We start from the raw sequence: 21,613 nt of genomic DNA, 5'->3' as shown, positions 1-21,613 counted from the left end.
CTGTATTGTATGAAACACCAAGACTTTATCTTTGAATTATTGAAATAATAAAATATTCTCATGAAATAGAACATCTGACTACTACTTGTTTTTACAATACACAATCAATGTCAAAACGAGGTCTGCGATGTAAAGCCCCAAGTTCACATACGTCATGATTGTGACGAGGTTGAGATCATGAACGCGATTCTCGTGGGTTTTGGAGTCTCTTTTATAGTTTTTATACCCAAACACAGGCCAGATGATGGCCGCAGACACGTACAGAGCTACAGCCACTGCGTCAAACACCAGCTCCAACTTATTGAGATCACAGCATTTCAGAAGGTCCACACACTTCTGCAAGTGTGTAAGAATAACCACCACGGTGGGAAGAAAACACACCACGTAGACCAGAATGCACCAGATCAAACCACCAGGGACTCGGTTTTCCACCCCTTTAAAGTGTCCGTAGACCGCAGTGAAGAGGAGACAGGCCACTAACGCCTGCATGAAGCGCAGGATTCCTCGTACTCTGGACAGATAACCTTCAGGACACTTTAGTTTCAACTTCACCCCGTCCAACACGTACACGACACAAGCCAGAATGGAGGCGATGGCGCAAATCATATCCGCGATACATGTTGCGCACACAAACACAGTGCTATAGATGAGAGAGGCGGATAACAGCATGAGGGATGACAGAAGGGTCAGTCCGCAGGAGAGATCGTCCCATGTGTGCTTCAGCACAAAGGTCTCGATCAGTTTATCCACCAGGCATTTCTCGAGAACGAAGATCACCACAGCCACAATGAGTCCGAAGACCCACACGAACTCGCACCAGATCCCGTACGGACTGGCCATGGAGCCGCGGAACATCGGGATGATCAGGGCCAGCGCGCAGAACACCATCTCGAGGATCCGGAGACACTGATGCAGACTCAGTCCGCACAATGCCATTGTTCTTCATCTGATGCCCAAAACCACTTAAGTGTGACTGTGTGAGCTGTGCTCAAGTGGACAGTTACTCCTAACGGCATGATTTGCATTGATAAGGTTTACACGCACCATAAACGTACGTGTGTGTGTGTGTGACTTATCTTTCTTTTCTCGGTTCAAATAAGCCTATTTCAATTGTAAGCTCTCTGACAAGTTGGTTTAGTGAGTGAATGAAAACAAGAGACACTAGTAGGCTAAAAGTGAAGGATGCTGATGCCCTGTTTCACAACACTCAAAAAACTTTTACTACTCAGTGTTTTTGATGAAACAATTTTACACTTAAAAATAATATAGATACATTTTTAACGCGATGAAATCAATTACATATAGCCAATAAATGAACTGAGAAAATGTAAGTAAAAAAATTAAGTAGATCTGAGTAACTATTGGTAGGCTACATTGACAAATAAAGTTGAGTAGAAATAATTGAGGAAAACATAATAAATATATATATATAGCCTATATATGAGTAATATTAACTGTTTTTATTTATGAGTAACTTTTATATTAACTTTTAATTTCCTGTAAACCTTTGTAAAATACTCCACACAACCACAGGTAACGTTATAGCCTAGCCCTAGGCCTACATGACATCGGCCTTTATTGTCGACAGCAATACAGCATATTTTATACTATCAACCAGAATAAAACTAAGGTATTACAAACAATTTAATGTCAAGGGCCCCCAAATATGATGATGCTGTTATTCCTCTTATGTTCACCAAAGCAACAAAATACAGTAAAAACAGTAATATTGTGAAATGTTATCAAAATTTAAAATCCCTATTCTCTGTTTGAATATATTTTAAAATGTAATTTATTCCTGTGATGCAAAGCGGAATTTCCAGCATCATTACTCCAGTCTTCAGTGTCACATGATCCTTCAGAAATCATTCTTAATATGATGATTTGCAGCTCAAGACAAAATTATTATTATTAATGTTGTCATATTTTGTGGAAACCATGCATGATAAATTTTTTAAAAACATTATTTTTATACTTTTAAAACATTATTAAAGTCGTTACTGTCACTTTTGTAGTTTAATTTAACTGCAGATATTTAATTCTTGCAGTTAAAAAACTACTGCTAAAATTGTTAATAGTGTAATAAAAAAAGCTGAGACAATAGTAGCATGAATACCTTTTTTTTTTAAATGCATTTATATTTTTACATGTTTTAAGGTATTTTTTTGTACCAGGTTCATGAAATGTGACGCTGGTTCTTGCATGCATCATTGATGCAATGTTAACGTGTGTGTCTTTCTTTCTATTCCTCCTAAAACTGATGCATTTTAATACTCCAGCATGAACACATGCACAGCTTCTGATTCTAAGTCTGTTCTGGAGGTTCTAATGTGTTTAGATTTGTGCAATAGATTAAAATAGAAATAACACAGATGGTAAAAACAATCATTTATTTTGAACAATCAAGCATTTTATGACAGTAAAATACCGACTATATAGAAACATGAACAACAGCATGTTAAAATACACTCCTAAAGAACGGTTTAGCACCTGTGGTTCCATGAAGAATCTTTAACATCCTGTCTCCTCAAAGCTTTATAATGGCAGTGAATGGCTAGAGAAAATTTGAAGACCAAAAAAGTGCATCCATCCATTATATGCGCCGGGGGAAATAACGGCCTTCTGAAATGAAGCTCTGCATGTGTGTAGGAAAATACCTATATTTAAACCTTTATAAACTATAATCACTAGCTTCCGACAGACGGCCGTACGCATCGATTTAAGGTGGAAGAGTGACCTCTGACCCGACGCACAACGTAATGATAAACGCGGAAGCTCAGAGGAAAGAGCAAAACAAAACACTGGTCGCGAATTAGCCATTTTGAAGAGAAATGTCAGAGTATTTTTTTATATAATAGAAGAGGAGCTTCAGTTTGTTGCAGAGCCCTATTTGTTTAAACTGGGAGAGGCGTCTAAGCTTATGATACTCCTACATCCTACATCATACATGTGTCACGGGTTACTCTTGTGGCGCAAGTCGACTTGTGTATGCGTACGGTCGTTATTTTAGATTATAAAGTTATAAATATGGATATTTTTCTTACAAAAACCCATGGCTTCGCTTCAGAAGGCCTTTATTAATCCCCCGGCGCATATGGAGGACTTTTATCACGGATGGATGCACTTTTTTGGTCTTCAAATTTTCTCTAGCCATTCACTCCCATTATAAAGCTTGGAGGAGACAGGACATTTTTTAATATATCTCCGATTGTATTCGTCTGAAAGAAGAATGTCATATATACACCTATGGCTTCAGGGTGAGTAAATCATGGGCTAATTTTCATTTTTGGGTGAACTATCCCTTTAAGAACTCTTCCATGAATGGTTCTTTGGGGAACCCACAGAAAACTCTCTCTTTTTTAAAGAGTGCACAATAGTGATACTATGAAGAACGTTTAAATCCACAGATTCCGCAGCAAGTGAAGACAAGGTCAATGATGTACAGGCCGAGGTTAACATAGGTCATGAAGGTCACAACAAACTGGATGCCCCATACGCAGCTGTATCCTGGACAGTCTTTGGGCCGCGGGTTTCCTCTGAAGCTGTAGATGGGCCAGAGGATTGCAGCAGAGATGTACAACAGAACCGATATAATCAGGAAAAACATGCTGAAGCGATCAATGCTGAAGGGCAGACAGTTCTTTATCTTGGTCAAGATGTTGGTGATGATGATCAGGAGGGTTAGAGGCAAAGGAATGGCGTAGGCCACGATGCACCACAGCAGAGCCGGTTTACCCACATAACCGATGAGGGAAATGAGGATGATGCAGGCGACGAAGGCCTCGAGAATCTTAATGAAGCCAGGAAGCGCAGCCACATATGTTGCAGAGCGTGTCGCATCACATTTATCTTTGAACGTCTCCATGCAGTAAAGCGCGCAACACACCGCCGAGAGGATCGTCACCATCCAGCCCCAGATGCACTTCCGGCAGACGTAGAAGTTGGCGAACATCACCGTGCATGAGAACGTGCAGAGCGAGGACATCATGGCCATGCCGGTCGAGAAGTCGTCCCAGTCCATGCAAAACACCAACAGCTTGTGGATGAGGAACATCTCCAGTATGGTGATGACCAGTGTGATGACAGGACACAAACCCCAGATCACCATGCAGTAGATCCAGTAGGTGTGTGACGGGTAACCCCAGATGTAGCCCACCACAAACGTCACCACACACACCACGATCTGCGCCATGTGCAGGGCGCCGCGGGAACTCTTCAGGGAGGAAGGAGTGAACTTTGCCTTATCCATCGTGAAAGTGCGGTGGCTCTACAAGAGGTCTGACGGCGTTATAGAAACGAGCTGTTCTCAGGGGAAGATAAAAATGCAAAAGACACTACAACCGTCCCACGCCAACGCTCCTCCTCAGCCTAATGTATAGTGATTATCAGTGGGGGAGTTATGCAAAAGTCAAGTCACATTTATTCATATAGCGCCGATTGTTTCAGCGTAATAGGAAAATAAGTGTTGCAAAATGTATGACTTAAAATGAGTTCACCCAAAAATGAAAATCATCCCATATGTGTACTCACACTCAAGCCATGATCATATGACTTTATTTCTCCAAGCTTTATAATGGGAGTGAATGAGATTTTGAAGCCCAAAAAAGCACATACATCCATCATAAAAGAAACCCATGATACGACTCCACTCGACTCGCGTAAGGCCGTTAACGAAAACAAGTGATTATAGTTTATAAAGTTATAAATATGGATTTTTTTCATGCAAAACCGCATGGCTTTGCTTCAGAAGGCCTTTATTAACCCACTGGAGCAGTGTAGATTACTTTTATGATGGATGGATGTGCGTTTTATGGCTTCAAGATCTTCAAAAAAGGTTCCATTCACTCCCATTATAAAACTCGGAAGAGCCAGGATATTTTAACTCCGAGTTCGGCTGAAAGAAGGAACTCACATACACCTAGGATGGCTTGAGGGTGAGTAAATAATGGGATAATAACCCAGCTGTAAACCCAGCTAACAAAAGTATGTTCTAAGAGCATTTTGCTAACGTTCCTGTTATTTCTGAATGTTCAAAACGTCCATTTAAAAAAAATGTTTATTCTTGGTTGTGCAAACATTAAGGAAACATTCCATTTTATCATTCCTCATACATTATGGAAATGTTACCTTTGAATGTTTTCTGAACATTTAAAAAAAAAAAATGTTACATGAACTTCCAAAACATTATAGAAAAAACCCCTTGAACCAATGTATAAATAGATGGTTGCAGTGAATCAAAATTTTGATTATGTTATGTCACAGCTTCCGTAAATGTTAAGCACATGGACCCTGGTATAAGAATCCCCCCCCCCCCCCAATTACTTATATTCATAAATGGTTAATGGGAAAGTCACTGAATTCAACCAAGATATTAGTTCTGAACATCTTTACCGGGTCTGTTTCTTTCAGAAGCAAGGTTGTCCGGGTTAAAGTTGAAAGTTGTAAATGAGAATGAAATGGAGGAAAATAATAGTCAAATGTTCCACAGCCGTTGATTATATTTGACTATCTTTGTTTTTTATTTGACAGAATCAGATTGTGGTGTAGAATTGTAAGCTCAATCTATCCTTCAATAAATTACCTTCAGTTTACAACTTAGCACATTATCCTCAATGCTATTGAGTTTTAACTGGAAGAACATCTTTGAATAATTTTAAGAAACCGTTTATGTCTTTGACTTTATTTAAATGTGCCTGTGATAATCTAAAAGCATGAGATTGTTTATGCTAATGTAATGTAACAGTTGCTTTTGCTGCAGAGTAATCATGCATATGTTTATATTCATGTTCATGTGTTAATAATAATGCCTGAGAATCATACCGGTCCATCAGCTAATGTTTGTTGCAGCCTCAAATCTCTGAATGTGAATAACAGTGAATGTACCAACAACAGACGCTTTATTTGCAGACAAACAGGTAATTGAATTTGTGCAATATTAAATTATTTATCTGCTTTTGAAGGTTATTAGTAATCAGGTATTCAAGTGAGTCGCTTTCCTGTTGTCCTTGTTCCTCATTAGCCATGCATGATCATGCATAATCATTATATATTATGCTGGATTATATTACTAGGTTGAACTGCTGGTCAACCACATCCATAATCCCAGAACTATTTTAACATAATTTCTGTAAATACCATGAGATATTCTTAGATTATATGATGCTTTTAGTGAATTATTGTAGTTGTATACCTATTCCTTGTTAATTTAAAGGTGAACACTATGTTTTCAGAGTTGTGCGAGTCTATAAACTCTAGGAAGGCAAGAACTGTGTCCGTGCAGCACTGCAGTCTTGATTGAGTTATCTTAATGACTGTCATGTGTCTGCGGATGTTGAGTACAAGGCCAGCCGTTGTCTCATTACCAGAACGACTCGACCTTTTAGCCAGTGAGATGCTCATAAAGCTGTAAACAGGTCAGCTGATAGGACGGCCTTTCACTGGGATTTTCCTTTTTCTAGTAATGGAGAATGCAAAAGAGTATCCATGCATTTCTGGGTAAGATAGATAAGTATATTAATAGAGTAATCATAGAAAACTAAATAGCAATGTCCATCGATTTGACTGGTTGTGTATAACCATATACACAAATTACTCTATTATTATATCTTTATATCATTAAAATGTGATAGATAGACAGATAGAGATAGATAGATAGATAAAATATATAGATAGATCTCTTTCTCTATTTAATATATAACTAGCCTATATATCTCTGTAAAAGCCTCTTCTTCACCCAGCGTGCACTGTGATGGCAGTACTCACTGCGCATGCGCACACAATCACAAAAATGCCCGCTGCCTGACAGACAGTCGAAAGCAAATCAGGTAAGACGTTTCATTCAAAGTATTATTCCAGTTTTGACATTTTCTTAATTCCACTCATCTATTTGCGATTCATGTACTTGAAGTGCTGCAGTACAGACTTTTAAATGGCTTCGGCATGTAGTTCAGTTTACACTGCCTGCACATTAGCTGCACGAGCTATTCACATTAGCTTAATCTGAAGCGTCGCCGTTTCATTTGCACATCTTCATGAATTAAAGACATGTTTAATAAAAACGACTACGCCATAGAGCTGTCAGTCTGCTGAATGTGTTTAGATAACGTACTTGTGTGTGAGTATCTATAACGTCATCTGTCTGTCAAGTATACATCAGGCAGATTTGAACGAGGCTGTGCGTGTCAAACTGTTTATGTCTGTCACTGAAAGTTGACGTGAAATATAGGCAGTGTTTGTGGACATTAGAAGCATTAGAAGAGCAGCAAAGCGCGTGCCAGGTGGGCTTGACGGCGCGCGCGTGAGGCGTTTCTCTCGCTCGCTGATTGGCTGCTGACGTGCATCGTCATCATACTTACTATTATTCACTATAGATATTTAATACCGTAAAACTATTACGTTTTGACAGAATGTTTCTGGAAGCTTCTTACATTGTTTAAATAGATAAAATATTTATTTATTATGATTTTACAATGCCTACAATTAAGTGTTGTACAGTTAACTTAATATACAGGGGTTTTCAATCTTTTAGATGCCACGGACACCCAAATATGAGTGGCCCCTAAAATGTAAAAGGCAACTATATATTTTCACGCTTAAAGACCCAAATAATACTGTGAAAATGTAATACTATAAATATGTGTAAAATATAAATTCTAAAATATCTAGTTTCTGTTACATTACATCATTGCATTTCTTTCTACCTACTATGGTATTTAATTGTACTGTTAGATTATTTTATATCCAGTTAATTTATTTGTTTGTATATTTTAATTTGCATGTTTTGTTTATTTAGTTAATTATTAAATCAAATTTGATTTATTTTAATCAATTTATTATTTTAATAAAATAAAGTAAGTTTAATTGTTTTTTTGCTTCTCTCTAAACTTTTCCAAGCACTCATTTAGTACAGTGTAATTTACATGGTTTCTCTGAGATAAGGTTGGACGGGGTGACCAAAAACTACCATGATAAGAGTAGATATACTTTTTATGGATTACTATAGAAAAATGTTCCTCTAAAGTCAGTGTTTTACTATGAAATCATGTCATTTTCATAAAATGGTATAATATGCTATTATAATAGGTTATGTGATTCTGACACTGTAAGATACTACAGCAGCAGGTCGTCCACCTGTCCTGGTGTAAATGGATTATAGCCACTTGACCCCTGAGCCTTGACCCTTGACGCACTGATGCTATTATGCTACATAAGCAAATCCAATAGAGTATTTTTGCTTAGTTTGTCCTGAATCTGCTAGTTTCATGTTGTTGACGTTCTATGAGCTCCGACGTCACAGCAACTCTAAAGTACAAGAGTTTAGTGTCTGCACACGCTTATAAATCCCTTAAAATAGAGAGAGAAGGAGAAAACAGAGTAATTCGCCTTTGGCTAAGCCCCGCCCCCCTTAGTTACTGTTGCTACGTCCGACAAACAAACTTCATCTGGGCTCTGGTATCAACATGGCTTATGCTGTGACAGCTCTTCCTGCTGAAATTTGATAAAACTTTTATAAAGCAGCAAATCAAGTGTCCAATAGAAGTAGGCAAAAGGGGCTGCAATATACGTTCGAAGGCTATATTCACGACATACAGGTGAAACGCAAGGAACAACAAGGCATCCAAATAGAGGCAAAAGCATACCGGTCACAGTCAACAAATGACCCACCGCATATCCTACTAATCGAGACAGAGGCTGGGACTAACAATATCAAGGAGCAACACTGTTCATGCAAAGCTGGGTCTCTATTCACTTCTATAATCGTTATTACAAAGCAAACGGACTACGCGAGTATAACGTTGTTTATTAGCAGCGTGTGCTAGACGACACTTGTCAGGATTTGACTTCGGTTTGGGAAGGGGAAAAAACAGACACCCCCTCCAACCTCTCTGGGAAACACGTATCTGTGTTACAAATGCCCCAGGCACAACGTTTAACCATATTTTTGATAAAACTACGAGACCAAAAATATGAGACACCTGTGTTAAAGTCAATGGAGCGCTGTGAAAGAGTGTCGGACCTCTGTGGGAGCTCGTTCTTGGCTGCGCTGTGATTGGTCAATCTACATACTAGGGTGTGGCTTAGCCAAAGGCGAATTGGGAAATTCTGATAAACTGAGTCAGAAAGGCACAAATACACAGACGGACTTGCAGGAGGCTTGAAAGTCAATGGATGTGATTTTTAGGGCATTATTTTTATGTCCCAGGGGCATAAAAAAAACTAAAAAACGAATATATTTCAACTTTACACTACCACCATTTAATAGTTTGGGGTCAGTACGAATTTTTAATGTTTTTGAAAGAAGTCTCTTCTGCTCATTTATTTGATCAAATAATACAGTAAAACAGTAATATTGTGAATATGAAATACAATTAAAAAGAACAGGTTTCTATTGGAATATTATATTGTAAATGGCAATTTATTCCTGTGTTCAAAGCTGGATTTTCAGCATCATTACTCCAGTCTTCAGTGTCACATGATCCAAATCATTCTGATATGTTGATTTGTTGCTCAAGGAACATTTATTATATTATCAATTTTGAAAATAGTTTCATATTTGCTATTATTTATTTATATTTATGCATTTGGCAGACTCTTTTAACCGAAGCACTTACATCGGATGCATTTTCTAAAGTTTAATGCATTATTGGATATTATCATCACCATTTTGGGCATCCTTAATTACTGTTATGTTCATTCTTTGTCATTAATGAAGGAGATAATGACAATATTTCCTCTCTTAACAGCTGAAGCAATATGGCCAGCTAGTTTCTCTCTCTTTCTCTCTTTCTTTGTGCCGGTTGACGTGTGAGGTCAGAGGTCATGGCTGTGGATTGTGGTGTGTTCGTGGACTGGTCTCAGATGGACGATGTGTCTCGCGACGCGGCTCCCGGTAAGACCGAATATAAAGACATAAAGGAGTTAAAACAGCACGCACGCTCGGGCCAGTGGGGCAAAAACCACAGCCAGCGCTCAGCCGTTTACCAGCACCTGCTCAAAGCCCTCCCGTGCCGTACCGTCACCCCGGATGCCGAGGTCTACCGGGACATCATGGGGAATTCAAACAGCAAGCGCAACCCATCCGCGTACCTGTTGCCGGAGTTCGTGGACGGGATGGCAGTGCCGCGTTACTGTCTGAAGGCCGAATCCGTGGGATCGGTGCATGCTGTGATCTCCTGCGTGGCAGGGCAGTTCCCGGATATATCGTACTGCCCGTGTTTGCCGGCGGTGACGGCGCTGTTGCTGCACTGGAGCGCGGATGAAGCTCAATGCTTCGAGAGCGTCAGCCGCATGTTAGCTTGCAACGAACCCGGGCGGCGTTTGTTAGATCAGACTTTCCTCGCATATCAATCGGCCTGCATGACCTTCGGTGACCTCGTGCATAAGTACTGCCCTGCTGCGCATAAGCTGATGGTTGCCACTGCGACGGACGTGCTGGAGGTGTACTCTGATTGGCAGAGGTGGGTTCTGGGCGACCTTCCCTTCAGCTTCGCTGCGCGCGTGATGGACGTGTTTTTGGTGGAGGGGTACAAGGTTCTTTACCGCGTCGCACTGGCGATATTGAAGTTTTATCGCAAGCAGTGTGTGGCTTCCGGCTCGGCCTTAACCAAGAAGGAGTCGGCGGCGGTCAGGAGTGAAATTCAGACCTTCGTGCAGAACATCGGGAAAAGCGTGACGCCGGAAAAGCTGCTGGAAAAGGCTTTCTCCATCCGCCTGTTCAGCCGCAAAGAGATCACGCTGCTTCAGCTGGCCAATGAGAAATCACTCCAGCAGAAAGGCATCACCGTCAAACAGAAAAGGTAGACATGACAGTTTTTTATCATCAATATTCGCAAGCAAAAATCTACAGTCAAACCAAAAATTATTCAGACTCCTTGCTATCCTCACTTACATGAGTTAATAACTATAGTGTCCTGCACCCACTAGTAAAAAAAAAAAAATCAAAATCAAATTTATATCTGGTGTCTGATTAATTTTTGGTTTGACTGTATATAAGGGCCAGTGACAAATAAGGTTTTCAACTGATTTAAAATTCAAATAGGTTAAAACTGCACATCAAAGTACTGTAGTTATTATCTTTATGGGGATGTTTTTTACTTATTACTAAAATCTCAATTTTAAAATCTTTAAATCTAGAGATTTTATCTAAAATATCTAAAATTGATCTAAAATCTCTTATTTTAAGCGGTTTAACTGAGAATCATGTGACTACACCAGTCAAAATGTCATACGGGATAACGTTAATGCATTATCTAAATATTATAATCTCTAATAATTCTTACAATTTGTAATACCCTCAAAATATGTTCATATAATTTGATAAACAGAGATCAATAGATTCAATAAATGTGCTTTTTATTAAACATTTCCTTATTTTGACTTCATAAAGGGGTTTGGACATCAAAATTGCACGTCACGTCATTGGGCCATAAACCTGTAAATATTCCTGGAATGTCCTAGAAATAACACCTTAAAAAAATCTGTTTTTGTATATATACATTTTTCTAGTTGCTCAAATCTGAGCTATTACTCTATATCTAGTAAATTCTCTATAAAGTTGTTTATAAAAGTATTAAATCACTGTCTAGGTAACGTAAATGGAATTTCTTGGTCAAAAGTTGTCATGAAACAGAGGTGAACTGTTATTTAGTAAGACTTGAAAAGTTAAAAGGGTTTTACATGAAATCGGATTAAAAATGCTAAATATAACTGCTTATGTCTGAGACGCAAATTTGATGCCACTAGCTGAACTAAACTTACACTAACCTTCAAATGTTTGGTGTCTGTAAGATTTTGTTTTTGAAAGGAATTAATGTTTATTCAGGAAGGACACATTGAATTAATCAAAAGTGACATTTATAATGTTACAAAAGATTTAAATAATATTTCAAATAAATGCTGTTCTTCTTAACTTTCTATTCATTAAAGAATCCTGAAAAAAATGTATCACAGTTTCCATAAAATAATATATTAAACAGCACAACTTTTTTCAACATTGATATTAATCAGAAATGTTTCTTGTGCAGCAAATCATCATATTAGATTGATTTCAAAAATAAAAATTGTGAATAGATTAAATATAATGAGAAGATCAACTTATTGTCAACATTTTTGAGTTATTTAGGGCTGTGTCTGTTCATATTAAAATGTATGTTTGTTTATTAAGTATGTCTGTTTATATCTTTTGTGTTTGGCATCTTTCCTCAGATTACATGTTTGATTTTTTTATTTTCCCTAATTTTATTTTATTTTCTCACATTATTTCATTGTTTTTTCGTTTCTCCTGCTCTCCACAATCTCTGTGCTGTCCTTTAGTTCTATCAGAAGGTGGGTATCTTCATCTCTCATCATCCTCCTCCTCACACATTTCTATTTATGTTTTTATCTTGTTAGTTTACTGATGCACAGTGAAAAATGGATGATTTAAAAAATAACAAGTTTGAATTCTCTCTATTTATCTCTCTCTAGGCAAAATGTCCATTTAGCCGTGAACGCAGATAATTTCAGCTCCGAGATCGTCGGCGCTAAAGAGATCCGAGATGTCTGGTCGTGGATCCCGGAGCGTTTCGCTTTGTGTCAGCCGCAGCTTCTCTTCACCACGTCCACGCACGGCTGCAGCCTGAACCGGTACAAGTGCACTCGGACACTCAAGCCACACTTAAAGCTGCCGTCGGCAACATTTTTTTGATCATATTCAGTGAAATCGACACTATAATCCGACAGAACAACATAAATAAAGTGGTTTTAGAAAAAAACCCGAGCTTCTAACTCCACCTGGAGCGTGTTATTTGTTTTGCAAAAATCCACAGCTCCCGGATCATCGGGTCCAATCAGCGCAGGGGGGTGTGAGATCTGACTGTCAATCACAGATCGGGCACACGCCACCCCTCGCGCACGTTACAATCACATGCACACGCCTGAAGTTCGCGCAGTAACGAAGAGTGATTGCGAATGTATCTCGCTTTCAAAGCACTAACAAATCAAGTAAGCTCATTTAGAGTATAAATGACGTTAGCAATTGCAATCTATCGGTAGATAAGCCAGGACAGCATACCTCCAAATACTCCATGGTGTTGATGGATGCTGATGAGACGGGCGCGTTCACAGATAACCTGGTGCACACGCACTGACGAGCACGAACTCGGTGGGAGGGTATCCGTTGATAGTGGTGGAGGGGCATGAGAGTTGTAAACATTCAAAATTTTGCCTAAGTCCACTCAATCTGCCAGACTTGCCGACTGCAGCTTTAAAAATGCATGAATGCATATCTAATTTCATTAGATAACAAAATATCAAAGCAAGTAACCTTACTTTAAATCAAAATGGACAATTCCGGGATATTTTATATTTCCGGAGTATTTATTATAAATCCAAATTTGTTTCACGTGCCTCATAATCTTTCATTAAAAATGATCCCCTCCCTCTTGCAGCAACATCTCTTCTCTTCTCTGATGATGTTTATTAGCAAGAAAGGGACAAATCTGTCAATCACATGAGATCCACCAATAGCAAACCACAACGATTCAATCAATTCCTCATCAAAATCAAGCCCCGCCTTACATTTTTTCTGATTCCAGACTTGTTTCACTCGTTAGAGAAGAAAAGACTATCGCAGCTTTCATTTCATGCCAAATTTAAAGAAAGATATTCTTTACGCTCAAGAATATTATTCAAGAAGTCATCATGAGTAATAACTGCTGCCTCTGAGTAATAGTTATTACTCAGTTAAACAGTTTAAGAGCTGAATGACCTTTTGAAAGTTTTTGAAATATTGTCTGTGATGTTTTATTTAGGTTTTATTCACATTGTGAGGGATACGAGCCGACACTAATGCTCATCAGAACTACAGATGGAGAGGTACCAAAACTGTCTCTTTCTCTTTATTCTGTCATTGTATTTATTAATTTAGCACAACTTCAGTTGAGTTATGCTTTAGTTTCTGTGAAGGTAATCTATGTTAGACATTACATTATGTACATTTAAAGTGAAAATTTAAATAAGTGCATGAAGAACTCATTCCGTTTGTAACCAGAAACCCCAAATTACGTCAGCTATAATAGAGCCGTCCAGGCCAAAAGTCATCCTTTGTTCATTTACTATGGTGGTTTTAGTTTTTTGAGTGAAGGTCTGTGGTTATTCTTGCATATTATGTAGGATTGATAGTAAGCGAACTAGGATGCAGGGAGGTTGTTCAGGATGAGAAGCTGCTAGTCTGTGATTGACACACCTCTCATCCAATCATATTTCAGGTGTGCGGGGCCTTCCTGTCCACTGATTGGGAGGAGCGGAAGAGAGGCGGGAACAAGCTCAGCTTCTTTGGCACTGGAGAGTGTTTCGTCTTCACAGTATGTCACATTGTGATACTCATTGGTTTATGCACATATATAAACAATCAAATTAATTTGATTATCAGTAAATAATAATATAGAATATAAATAAATAAAAAATTAAGGTATTAGTTGTTACTGAATATCTAGAAATGATTGTTTATATTTCACTAGGTGGCGCTATTTTCTTAAGTATTAGACTAGAGTGCAGTGCATTTATGTATCAAGTTCCTTTCATCCATCATCGTTTCATCCTGTTTCACTCTCAGGGGACTATTTTATAGCTCTTTGGTAATTTAATGGAGTTCTTGGTTATGTTTCTATTAAATATGAACTTTGTCTCATGTTGGTTCTCCTTTGTAGGAATAAAAAGGACATAAATGAATCATAGTTACAATATAGTAAAATTAAAAGGCTATACATTTATTGTGGATCAGATGATCTTGAAAGGAAAGGCAAAATTATTTCTATAAATTTAAAGTCCTTTGAATTAAAAAAGAAATTAAAATGTTGCCATACACAGTAAAAGTGATTAAAAATTAAATGTACATATAAATATAAATAAATAAACAGCATAAATAATTATTTATAAACAAATGAAAAATGATTTTAAATTGTATTAAATAAGAATCAGATTAGAGCCCTGCACGGGCCTCAAATCTAGGCCCTAGCCCGGCCCTGGCCCGAGACGCTCAGGCCCTAGCCCGGCCCGTGTCCGACAGCTCATTAGAATGATCAGCCCGAGTCCGACCCGAGCCCGTAAAAAAAAAAAAAAAAAAAATTCACAGCCTGCCCTAAGTTGCAGTCAGTAAAACTGATATTTTTTTCTTCTCAATGGCAAAGTATTTACCAGTAAGTTTATTTTCATTTCTTTATAAAGTTAATTTAGAAAAATGTTTTTTTTTTTTTTATGACGACCAAGCAGCCGACAGTGAGTTAAACATGTTTGATCCATTTATAGCCTCTCAAATCAACACTTTACTTGGCTACAATACAATCCATATATATAAAACAACTTAAGCATATCACACAGACAGTTAACGTTTGTTTAAACGTTTATTGTCATTTTTGAAAAGCTGAGGCAAACTGCTCTGCTGCTCAGTCGCAACAGCGCTCGCAAACTAAATGAGTTTACAATACAATACAGAGAATGCAATCTAAACAAATCAAATAAATTACATTAAAAACAAACATGCAGGTTATCTTACCTCAAAAATCAAGTCTTCACTACAGAACATGGCCATTCTTATTTCCAATAGTTTTCAACAGACTCATGAAAATAAAGTCCAATCAAACAAAAAACAACCTCCTAACATGGCTAAGAACAGTCTCAGAGCATCGTGAAGAAAAAGCACAGCATCCACAGTGGAAGGTTTTAATCCAGTCGTACTTTTTCCAGCTGCGCTGAAGTCACGCTCGCCACCGGGACACTAAACACAGAACGAGCCGGTCGCACGAATCTCAGATCGCGCCGCCGGGAAACCTGTGCGTGTGCGTGAGCAGACTGTCATGTGTCAGTCATGTCAGTGTGATAGGTTATAAAACGTCTTTCTATGTTTGCTTTTCAATCGTCATCTTCTCATATTTTATTTTAATTAATGTCTAAAATAGGCTATAAAAAAAGATAAGCCTAAAACAGGCCCGAGGCCCGGCCCGCGTGTGAACTATGACGTGAAAATTGGCCCGAAGCCCGGCCCTAGAAGCGTAAATAAGTCGGGGCCCGTCGGGCTCGGGCTGAAATGCAGGCCTCTAAATCAGATCAAACCTTAGCAAATTGTAGCACAACTGAGACGTTATTGAGATCTTTGAAACCCTGAAAGGTAGTAAAATGGTAAATTGCCGTGTTCTTATACTATATGATTAATTTTCATTTAGCAGATCTAAAGAAGCTTACATGGACAATATAAGGGTCCAGACCTTAAACCACAATGTAACACCCCAGCATGTATTCAGATTTCACTTCCTGACCACAAGAGCACTGACTGGCACGGTCTGCTCATTGCTGTTGTGTGTTTTCAGAAGTGACGTGACACAAATATATGTGTGTAACATGTTGTACATGTTTGTTTCAGATGAAGCCAGAGATGGAGCGTTATGAGTGGGTCATCATCAAACACCCAGAGCTGGCGAGTGCGGCCCAGCCCGCAGGCGATGAACACACCGGTGGCGAAGACAACGGTGGACCTCTATCTCTAGAGAAACCAGCCACAGACCCGTCTCAGCTGTCCCCGTTCCTGTCTGCTCGACACTTCAACCTGAACTCGAGGAACACCTCCATGTTCATGGCAGGAAACGTCGACTCCATCATTATCGGTCAGTTAGATACTCATTTCTCTCTAATCAGATTTGTGTTATTATTATTTTTCTCTTCACTTGAAATATTCTTACAGTAATATTCTTGCACAGATAGTGAATATTCACCTTTAATACTGATATATGAAAGACTTAATATGAATGATACAAAATTAACAAACATTCTAAATAACATCGATCAAATTATGTGCCTTATATTTGACTATTAATCTTTCTAAACATTTAAATTTGGCATTTGTTCATTTGGCAGATGCTTTTATCCATAGTAAACCTGAAGTGTCAGTAGCTTTTCATAGGAGAGTGTTAAGATGGAGATATCATATATTTAATTTATATGTCTTTTATGACATGATATATGATTTAATATCATGTTTGATTTAAACCTCATTAGCAAAAACGATCGATTCTGAACAGATTCAAATCTTTTGAACTGCAAGTATAAATGATTTGGTTCACAACTCAAGGATTAGTTCAATGTTTAGAGGTAATTTATATTAGGTAATATATATTTTTTTATATAGATAGTGTTTAATTAGTGTAAAATATATACAATTTATATATATATATTAGGGCTGTCAAAATAACGCGTTAATTTCGATTAATTAATCTGAGAAGAAATAACGCGTTAAAAAAAATAACGCAGATTAATCCATTGATCCGTTTTGACCTTTGCGGAGCCGTTCTAGCCGTAGCCACCATTCGTGTAAAAAGAATGAGGGAGACAAGAACGCGCTGCTTGGATCATTGTTTGGAACATTTACTTATAACAAACGGAGTTCGTCAACTCTAAAGTACCACATCAATGCAAAGCATCCAGGAGTGTGTGCGTGAGTCGGTGAGTGTGTCTGAGAGAAAGCGCGCTTGTGTGTGTGTGTGTTGTAACTTTTCACGCGCTCTCCCGTCACCAAGGCCAGATTAACCATTAGGGCAACTGGGCACTTGCCCAGGGGCCCACGACATCTAAGGGGCCCTGGGCAGCAGGGGCGGAGTGGCAATCGGGAGAGTCGGGAGTTTCCCCGGTGGGCCGGTAGTGTTTCGAGGCCGCGAGGGCCGGTCTGATAAAATGTATTCATTCCAAGTTCGCCATGCGCACTTGTGGCCCAAGCGAGGGGAAGAAAAAATATATTTTAGATAAAGGAGCGTATATTTGCACTAAGTGCCTGTCTTTAGAATAAAGACGCCCGTCACGGAATAGCTACAGTGGCGTAGGTCGTAGCGCTTGAAGTGCTTGAAAGCTGCTTTTTGATGCACTCGACCCGAGTTCGAATCCGCCTTTTGCCGAACTCTCTCTTCCCAACACATATGAGATTTAAAATGTATAACATAAAGGTCTCTAGCGTTATATTTGGCCAACGAACTAAAATCGAAACCATGATATGGCTTTGTGCCTTTATAAAACAGCACAAGACTTTAAGAATAGGCATCCTGTGTGTGCTGCGTGATTTAAAGAAAAGTGCGCTCTTTGCTCACGCGATCAGCATGGTTATCTGGTGTTTTCTCCTAAATAAAAGCTCAAGGGTTTATTTTTTGCAAGTGAAGAAATTAGGACAAAGGTATTTTAATTTCCCTGTATTATAGTGTAATGTAGACTAAAATATACTTTTGAAATATTCATTTTCATTTATATAGTACTACATTTATAGGCTATATATGGATTTTACGTCATAGGAATAATTATATAAATCATTATTACATTATTATAATAATTGTTTGGCATCCTAAAACACCATTGATAATGTAATGTAGACTGAGACTCTCATAACTAAAAAGATGTTTGAGCCCTCTTTAATGTCCAGGTACAAATCAATGCTTTTTCTTTGTTCAACGAGCAGGTCATGGGTTGAAGCTCTTAATTTTGATCTCTCAAAGAGCACCAGATTGATGCATTTAACCTTAAAATGTACAAAATTTTCTTGCGGGGGAGCATGCCCCCGAACCCCCCTAGAGGCACAGAGGTCCACCCAACATAGTTTTACAAAATCCTATGGGAAAAAACGACCCTTTATGAACTTTACTCCAGCATAGTACAACAAAGTTCCTTTTAACCTGTTAACTGTCACCCCCCTTTTTTTTAATTGACATGAAAATGCACATTTCGAACATAAATGGTTGTAATTCAAGAATGCTTTGGAATATAGACGTAAGATTGGTCTTGTTTTAAAGAAGACATTTGGCAGATTTATGTAGAAGTGAAATAAATTAAGAAAGTGAAACAGAAAAAAAGTTATAGAAGTTTGAGTTTATGGAAATGTACAATGTAAAAAAATTAATTATTCATATTTTATATAAAATATATATTTTCAAAACCTGGGCTACTCTAAAACTGCAGAAAAATCAAAGCCAAAAATCTGAACAAGTTGTGTTTCAAATTTTAGGTTGATATCTCAAAAAATGAGCTTTCAGTAAGATTTTGTTTGGGCGCAGTACCAAACTTTTTCACTAGGTCACAACCAGACTCCATTACTGCCCATATAAGGGCGCCTCCATTTCCAAATGTGTTTTGAGTGATATGAACCATTATTTCCACAATTTTCATACAATTTATGAAGTAGAGATCCTATTCAGAAGTAGTATGGGAAAGTTTGGCAGATTTTGATATGAATTCAACCTCTAATAAACACATACAAAGAACACGCATGTGCGTCATAGCTCGCTGCCACATCACAAATGGTGAATTTATAATTTTTTTCTTTATATTTAAAACATTTTCAGACCTTTTTTTCTAAAATAATTGAATGGATGCCATCTTTTGAACTCTTGGCATGAAAACAAACTAGGTTTCTACTATTTTTTTATGATTTTTCATGTTCATTGCTATTTCAAAATAAAGGTCTGAACACGCCTAGGAGTATGAAAATATTATTGTTGCAAATTGATAAATTACGGCTCCTCTGTAATTTATTTTGAAAATCAATCACCAAATATGGAAACTAGAGATTGTAAGCTTTCAAATGATATATAGTTTGTCAATATTACTTAAGGTTTTAACTAAGATATTATTGTTTTAAAAATATAATGGCAAACGTCCCACCTGTGGGACGGTGACAGTTAAGGGGTTAAGTCAGTAAAACTGTAAATGCCGTTTTAAAATGTCCTTGGACAAAATATACATTTGGCCCTAAGGGGGGGCCTACAAGACATTGTGCCCAGGGGCCTCTGAACTCTTAATCCGGCCCTGACGTCACACAACCATTTTCTCACGCACAGAAAAATCACGCACCAAAGAGAGGACACGGAAACAGACAAGACAGAGCACGTTACTTATGATATTTAAAAAATCTCAGCTCTCAGATTCTGTCAATTTTATTACGAAAATCAAACAATAAATACCGTTTTGGCGCTTGTAAATGTGACATGAGTCATGACAGATCCCATAGCGGCACGTGAACCGATCATCTCTAGCTAATAGTAAATAAACACGAATGACCAATGTTGAAAGATAAAGTAGGGCAGCCTAAAACTTACCGAAATGTATATTCCTCGATCAATCAGTGTTTTTCGACCGCGAAAAGAGGTCAATAAAACAGCTGGAGAACAATTATGTCACATAACATTTAGCCTAAGTTACCTCAGGAAAGCCATTTCATGACCATATAGCACGTTATAGTTGGCTATAAAAACAGAGCTATAGAGAGTATTTTTCTAAATGTATGTAGCCTACTACTATATTACATATGTATTATATTTTTACTTATATCGAAGTTGGTATTTGTAATAAACACGCATTATATTTCATTTGAGTTATTTTTAACCTTAAATACTTCCAGCTGATATGGCTCTCTGTATTTTTACAGCATTGGGTGAGATTTTTTTTTTCTTGAGAAAAATGAATGCCTATCTTGTGTACCTATTTATCCAAATGAGTCAATATTGCATCAAATCACAAGAATTAAATTATATTGAAATCGTGAAATTTGTGTCAAGCAATAAAAAAAAAAAAGTAGCTTACCAGAAATTGTACCATGTAAACATTGTAAGATTGTGTATGCGATTAATTTAGATTAATTAATTACAGAGTATGTAATTAATTAGATAAAAAAATTTAATAGATTGACAGCCCTAATATATATACATTGTAAAAAAAAATTTTTTTGAAGTTGCAGATAAAACAGATGATTGGAGTATGTTTTACAAGAAAATACTATTACAGGTTTTATATTTCAAAATATCACATTTAATTCAGTGGGTTACTTGTTTTGTTTGTGAAATTTACTAGCAATATCTGAGTGAAAATTGTTTCTACACCAAATTTGTTTGTATAGATAGATAGATAGATAGATACAATTTAACTTTTACATTTAAATGTTTTACTTTTGTTTCTTGCATGAAATATTTTGATTGTACTTGAATGTCCAAATGATGCTTCCTCTGATTTTTGAAACCATTTCAGCGCAAAAAAACATAAATGTATGAATGTATGAAAGGACATTTATTGCCCAGTCTTAGTTTTTCTTAAATCCAGTGTTATTTGAGTGGTATAGTATATAGAAAGGAAGATAGCCAATCTTGGATACTGGATTCTCTATAATTGGATGCATTTTGTTGTTTGTGAAGGAGGAGGGGATGGTAACGCTCTGTACATCGACTCCGAGCTGAACCACGGCCGGACCGAACGCTGCCTGACCTTCGACAACCCTCCGCTGTGTGCCGAGAGCTTTCAGATCGCCCTGCTGGAGGTGTGGGGCTTCAGAGACGCCATGGCATCATAAGAGCGGCTCTCCACGTCTGCAGGAGACACTGATGGAGGCTGTGGCTGGAAGATCCTTTGTGTTGTGATAGACGTAATGAAGATGTGATGCTCCTCTAGTGCACTAAAAGATCCGCCCTGAGCTCCAGTCAAGATCTAATGCTTACTGTGTAAATTTATCAATGCAAAACATATGTCAAGGTTTTTTTTTGGTTAAATTTCATATCAGCAGAAGATCTGTGTTGATCTAGACCAGTCAAGAATCGAGTTAAAGGGATACTCCACTTTT

The 21,613-nt window shown here is 37.8% G+C and overlaps 2 protein-coding genes across 2 annotated transcripts; one reads left to right on the top strand and one right to left on the bottom strand.

Moving 5' to 3' along the window:
• Positions 1–2,996: 2,996 nt before the first annotated feature.
• Positions 2,997–4,325, bottom strand: LOC130096990 (myeloid-associated differentiation marker-like protein 2). The gene has a single exon (XM_056263686.1). The coding sequence runs from the start codon at positions 4,247–4,249 to the stop codon at positions 3,383–3,385; it is 867 nt and encodes a 288-aa protein (XP_056119661.1). The 5' UTR covers positions 4,250–4,325; the 3' UTR covers positions 2,997–3,382.
• A 2,372-nt stretch (positions 4,326–6,697) lies between these two features.
• Positions 6,698–21,367, top strand: tbc1d24 (TBC1 domain family, member 24). The gene is made up of 7 exons (XM_056263683.1): positions 6,698–6,824; positions 9,744–10,796; positions 12,466–12,624; positions 13,791–13,854; positions 14,247–14,342; positions 16,397–16,637; positions 21,192–21,367. The coding sequence occupies exons 2-7, from the start codon at positions 9,820–9,822 to the stop codon at positions 21,344–21,346; spliced, it is 1,692 nt and encodes a 563-aa protein (XP_056119658.1). The 5' UTR covers positions 6,698–6,824; positions 9,744–9,819; the 3' UTR covers positions 21,347–21,367.
• The last annotated feature ends 246 nt before the right edge of the window (positions 21,368–21,613 follow it).

The sequence above is a fragment of the Rhinichthys klamathensis genome, unplaced genomic scaffold (assembly GCF_029890125.1).
Source record: "Rhinichthys klamathensis goyatoka isolate OS25496 unplaced genomic scaffold, OSU_Roscu_1.1 h1tg000209l_1, whole genome shotgun sequence".
Classification (NCBI taxonomy): Eukaryota; Metazoa; Chordata; class Actinopteri; order Cypriniformes; family Leuciscidae; genus Rhinichthys; species Rhinichthys klamathensis.
The sequence above is the reverse complement of the archived record's forward strand: the minus strand, read 5'-3'. Positions and strand labels throughout refer to the sequence as shown.